Below are 6,000 nucleotides of genomic sequence, written 5' to 3' on the forward strand. Positions count from 1 at the left end.
GGTCATGTGGCTGGTTGTCAATCGTTTTCGCCGCGGTTCCACTTTGGGTCTGTGAAGGCCTTGACCACGTGAGGAGATGCGTTGGTCCCGGAGCAATTGAAATCTCATCCCCATCCTAAGCGGCTTCTTTTCTAGGATCAAGATGACCACACTGCAGCCAAGGACAAAATCCCCACAGGAGCTCATTGTCCTGCGGGAGAGGAGCCGACCCACGTCAGAGAAGATGGTTGTATCTTTTCACAGCTCTTCTCTGAGAAATGAAGCCACATCACGATAGAGTCTGGAAGAGGAAGCCGTTAAAGGGAGATGGCAACAATCCCTGTCACTGGAACGCTGGCCTCTGTGGACAAGCCACCCTAGTGGCACCCCTCCCCTTATGCCCGTGGCGGTGGCACGGTGCTGTATCCTCCTGGGCTCTGGCCTCTGCTCTGGCCTCCCTCTTGCTCTGTCTCCCCTGTTTCTCAGGGGCCTGGATGCCTCTCACTCTGGCTGAATGTCTTCAACAAAGATGACTTCCCAGTCCGTCAGGAAGACACTTCCTGGAGACCTGTGTCGTGATTGTTTCTCTCTGCAAGCCTGTTTCTGCTTGACTGGGCAGGTCTGATGACCCTAGAGCTCTTGGCTTCCATATGTGTCTCAGACAAGGAAGCTTCCTTGCTCTGCATGTTTCCCCTCATGGGTGGGTGGATTGCCTAGAATGAGCGCTAGGCGACCATGACTGGCCTTGCCTTCTAGGACAGGTGGTGTCGCATTTCCTCTGCACTTCCTGTCTCATACTTGAGGGACATTCTCTCCTCTGCCCCTGGGTGGAAGGACTCCCTTGATCTTTTGGCCGTATTGAACGTCACGGAGCCAAAACGACTGGGCTGGGGCTGGGGCTGGGGCTGGGGATGGGGGCAGGGGAGGTTGCATCAGGGCTACCTGGACGGTGGAGGGTTGGGGGTGGGGTGAATGTTGCAGAAACCTCTTTGCTCCTCTGGCAGATGTTTCAAAATGTGGCTTGGACTCAGGCACAGGCCACCTCCTGGTTCCCAGGTGTTCTTTGATTTTCCTTGGCATTGATGGAAGGGTCACTTTTTCACCCCTTCCATTGGGCACATGCCTGGACACCACTGTTTGTTTCAACATCGCCCCAGATGACTCCGGTGACACACATTCACACCACCTGCACTGAGATACGCCAGTGCCACGCGTGGTCGCATTGTCTCCACCTCGGATTCCCCCCTGTCCGTGCTTGCACGGGTTCTGTAAAACGGTGTCGGCTTGCAGAAGCTGCAGGACTTTTAGATGCGGGGCAGGCCACTGCTCTTTCAAAGGAGAAGGGAGCCAGAGGGCTCACGGATCAGTGAATTTTCAGCTGACGCTGCGCCTTGAGGCCCATGGGGTCATTCTGTGCTGCAGCGAGGCCCTGCCTGCCTCACCAGATGTGGTGAGCCCATCCTTTCTCACCCGGAGGGGTCCATAATCGGATCTGAAGGATCCCCAGCAGGCGCCCTGAAGCTCCCCCTCCTTTCTCACCGGGTGGGTCCAAGATCAGACCTGAAGAGGAGTCCTGAGACCCCAGTAGGTGCCCTTGAGCTCCCTCTCCACTGGTGGAAGTCGGCTGAAGGAAGTCCTGAAGACAGGACTCCTGAGGGTTTGGCGCTATTCACTTGCGGCCTCCTCTCTCACGCCGCCCCCTACTGGATCCCGGATCCAGCGGTGGCTGAGGCTGCAGCAGGAGCGCCCCTGCAGTCGCACAGCCGCCATTGTTTCAAGGGGACGCAGCCTGATCCCCAGGAGCGGAGCCTCAGTCGGCCCCGCCAATGCGTATGTGTGAAGCACCAGCTGCTTCTGCTATCACAGTGATTCCCACGGTTGTCAGAAACCAGTCCCCGAGGCTTGGCAAAGCAGGAGACCTCCATGGCAGTGTTTGGGTGTTGGGGCTCCGAGGTTCCAGCCTGACCTCTCCACGGGGTCGACAGGAATGTCTCCGGATGCCAGGACTCGCAAAGGGCCGACCAGGATGAAGAAACCCTCGGCGGAGTCCAGGGGAAACACCGCGACAGACTAACCTCAGGCCTGCCCGGACGGTGTTCGGGTGAGTCTCCCCAAAAGTTGTGCCCCCATGATCTCTAGGACAAGTCGGACTGCGTGCTCTTGGGCTACTCTCTCACCCAACAGTCGTTCTCGTTGAGAGCAGAACCCCGCAGCCTCAGGGGCTGCCTGTGAGCTGAGGAGGAGGTGTTTCCGTGCCACTGCTCTGACTGTGTATGTGTCTGTGTGTGCGTGTGGGGGGGGTGACTCCCATTCTCTCCTCTCTCGCTGTCTGTCACTCTGTCAGTTTTTTTCCCTCTCTCTGTCGGTTTGTATGTGTGTGTGTGTGTGCCCTTGTGCGTGTGTGTCTTTGGACAAATGTGCCCTGTGTGCCAGAAAGCGATTTCTTCCATGTCGGCCGGTCTTTGGTGAACCTCTTTCTGCTTCTCTGCCTGGTTCATGTGACCGGTTGTCAATCATTTTCCTGGCCCTTCCACTTTAGGTTTGTGAAGGCCTGGACACATGAGGAGATGCATTTGTCCCGGAGCAATTGGACTATCATCCCCATCCTTAGCAGCTTCTTTTCCAGGATCAAGATGATGACACTCCAGCCTAGGACAAAGGCCCCACAGGAGCTCATTGTCCTGCAGGAGAGGAGCAGACCCACGTCAGAGAAGATGGCTGTATCTTTTCACGGCTCTTCTCTGAGAAATGAAGCCATACCACGATACAGTCTTGAAGAGGAAGCCGGGAATGGGAGATGGCAGCAATCCCTTTCCCTGTGACGCTGGCCTCTCTGGACAAGTCACCCATTTGGCACCTCTTCCCTTATGTCCATGGCAGTGGCACGGTGCTGTATCCTCCCTGGGCTCTGACCTCTGCTCTGGCCACCCTGTTACTCTGTCTCCCCTGTTTCTGAGAGGCCTAGATGCCTCTTGATCTGGCTGAATGTCTTCAACAAAGCTCACTTCCCTGTCCATCAGGGAGACAGTTGGTGGACATCCATGTCATGATTGTTTCTCTCTCCCAACCTGTTTATGCTGGATTGGGCTGGTTGGATGACCCTGGAGAGCTTGACTTCCATAGGTGTCTCAGACAGGCAAGCTACCTTGGTCTCCGTGTTTCACCTCATCAGTGGGTGGATTGCCTAGAATGAGCAGTAGGCCACTGTGACAGGCCTAGTCTTCTGGGACAGGTGGTGTTGCATTTCCTCTGCACTTCCAGTCTCATTCTCGAGAAACATTCTCTCCTCTGCTCCTGGGTGGACTGACTCCCTGAATGTTTTGGCCCCCTCCTGGATCCAGGTGTTCTTTGATTTTCCTTGGCATTGATGGGAAGGTCACTTGTGCCCCCCTTCCACCTGGCACATGCCTGAACACCATCTTGTGTTTTGCCATTGCCCCATATGACTTCAGTGACACATATTCACACCATCTACTCTGGGATACGGCAGTTCCACATGTGTTGGCATTGGCTCCACTTTGGAGTTGCCCTTGTCTCTGTTTGCATGTGTTCTGGAAAGAGGTATCAGCTTGCAAGGGCCCCAGAGCTTTTACAAGTGGGGCAGGCGACTGCTCTTTCAAAGGAGGAGGGAGAATGAGGGTTCATGGATCAGTGATTTTTCCACTGACACCACGCCTTGAGGCCCATGCGATCATTCTGTCCTGCAACGAGGCCCTTCCTTTGTCAGCAGATGTGGTGAGCCTAACCTTCTTCACCCGGAGGGGTCCAAAATGGGATCTGAAGAGGGGTCTTGAGACGCCAGCAGGTGCCCTGAAGCTCTCTCTCCACCGGTGGAAGTCAGCTCAAGGAAGTCTTTAAGACAGGACTCCTCGGCGTTTGGCCCTGGGACCCCCGCGGCCCTCTCTCCCCTGCCGCCCCCTACTGGAACCTGCATCCCACCATCGCCGCAGCTGCAGCAGGATTCCCCCTGCCACCGCCAGTCGCCATTGTTTAAAGGGGCCACAGCCTGACTTTCAGGAGTGGAGCGTGAGTCGGCCCAGCAAATGCGTATCCAAGAGGCTCTAGCTGATTTTCCCGTCACATTGATTTCCATGGTTGTCTTAGAATCCAGTCCCTGAGGCTTGGCAAAGCAGGAGTTCTCCGTGGCCCTGCTTCATTGTCGGGGCTCTGAGCCTCCAGCCTGACTGGCAAGGGTTTCAATACCCTTCTCATCCTCAGCTGCCTCTTTGCTAGGATCAAGACGACCATACCCCAGCCAAGGACAAAGGCCTCACAGTTGCTCATTGTCCACCCGCAGGAGGGTGCCCACAGACCTTCAAGAAGATGGTTTCCACTCCTCTCGCACTTTGCCCTCCTTGAGAAATCTAGCCACAGCTAGACACAGGGACGGAGAAGGAAGCCGGCAACGGGATGCGGCAAGCATTTCTGTCACCCAAACGCTAGCCTTCCTGGCCAAGTCACCCGTTTGGCACTTGTTCCCGGATGCCCGTGATGGTGGCATTGTGCCGTATCCTGCCTGGGCGCTGGCCTCTGCTCTCTGCTCCTTATTTCTCTGTCTGCCCAGTTTCTTGGAATCCTAGAGGCTTCTTAGTCTGGCTCAACGTCTTCAACAAAGAACACGTCCCAGTCTATCAGGGAGAAATTTCTTTGGGGTCCGTTTCATGATTCCTTCCCTCTCCAAACCTATTTCTGGATGATTGGGCAGGTGTGATGATCCTGGAGCTCTGGGCTGCCATACCTGTCTTGGACAGGAAGCTCCCTTGGTCTCCATGTCGGAATTGAGGGCTGCGTGGTCAGTCCAGGAAGAGCGGGAGGCGACCCCACCGTGGCTGACCTTTGCCTTCTAGGAAAGGCAGTGTTGCATCCCACCTGTGCTTCCTCTCTCATTCCTAAGGGCCATCCGGTTGCTCTGCTCCTGGGGAAAGTGCCTTCAAGCAGTGAATCTTTTGGCTGCCACTGATGTGAGGGAGCCAAAGGCACTGGGTTTTGCTGGGTTTAGGGGAGGTGGCGTCAGGGGTTCCTACCCGGTGGCGGGGTGTCAGTGTGGTGTCGTTTGTCGAAACCTCTGGGCCCCTCTGGCAGGCATCCCTGAATGTGGCTTGGACTGGGGCACAGGCCCTGCCTCGCATGTTTTCAGGTGTGCTTGGCTTTTCCTCAGCTTTGTGTGGAAGGTCCCAGTGGCCCACGGAGGCATGCCTGGACGTCACTATCTGTCTCGGCATCGCCCCATACGGCCTCAGAGACACACGCTCACTCCATCTGTTCTTGGGGGACGTCAGTACCACGTGTGGTCACATTGGCTCCATCTCAGACTCACCTCTGTCTCTCTTTGCACATGTGGCAGAAAGCAGTTTCGGGATGCCAGAGCTCCGGGCCTTGGAGATAAAGGCAGGCCACTGCTCCACCCAGGAAGAAGGGAGGCAGTGGGCTCATGGATTGGTGCATTTTCAGCCTACAGTATGCCTTGCGGCCCTTGGGATCTTTCTGTGTCCCACCGAGACCCTTCCCGCCTCACTACATTGTAACCCCATTCCTGATCACCCGTTCGGATCCATAATCAGATCCGAAGAAGAGTCTGGAATGCCCAGCCGGCACCCTGAAGCTCCTCCACCACTAGGAACTGAAACAAAAGACCGATCAAGAAGGTCCTGATGACAGGACTCCTATGGGTCCAACCCTGGGTCTCCTGCAGGCCCCCTCCTAGTACTCTTCCCACCCGCCATCTCGGACTTCGCCGCCGCCCCAGTCCCCGCAGCCCGTCGTGTCGCCGCCATTTTTTAAAGGGTCCGCAGCCTGACTGTAGGGAGCAAGGGGGGAGTCGGCCTCACCAGTGCGCATGCAGGAGGCCCGAGACACCGCTTTGGTAACAGTGACCGCCACTGTTGCCCAGAAGTGGGTCCCTGAGACTTGGCGATGTAGGAGCCCTGCGTGATAGTGCGTCAGAGTGGGGGCTGAGATCAGTCCTGGCCAGGGTGTTAACAGGATGGTCTCCGGAGACCGGTATTCTCGGAGGGTCAAAAA

General features: G+C 56.3%; 1 protein-coding gene across 2 annotated transcripts in view; it reads left to right on the plus strand.

Annotated features, from left to right (window-relative positions):
* LOC134760545 (protein FAM27L-like) overlaps positions 1-3,996 on the plus strand; it is a 41,131-nt gene extending 37,135 nt beyond the window's left edge. For both annotated transcript variants that reach the window (XR_010138208.1, XM_063718541.1), the window contains one exon: positions 2,519-3,996. Coding sequence is in view for 1 of the 2 variants with exons in the window: in XM_063718541.1 (XP_063574611.1) it covers positions 2,519-2,801 (283 nt within the window). In the remaining variant the exon portion in view is untranslated. The remainder of the gene's footprint in view (positions 1-2,518) is intronic.
* The last annotated feature ends 2,004 nt before the right edge of the window (positions 3,997-6,000 follow it).

The sequence above is a fragment of the Pongo abelii genome, chromosome 19, assembly GCF_028885655.2.
Source record: "Pongo abelii isolate AG06213 chromosome 19, NHGRI_mPonAbe1-v2.0_pri, whole genome shotgun sequence".
Classification (NCBI taxonomy): domain Eukaryota; kingdom Metazoa; phylum Chordata; class Mammalia; order Primates; family Hominidae; genus Pongo; species Pongo abelii.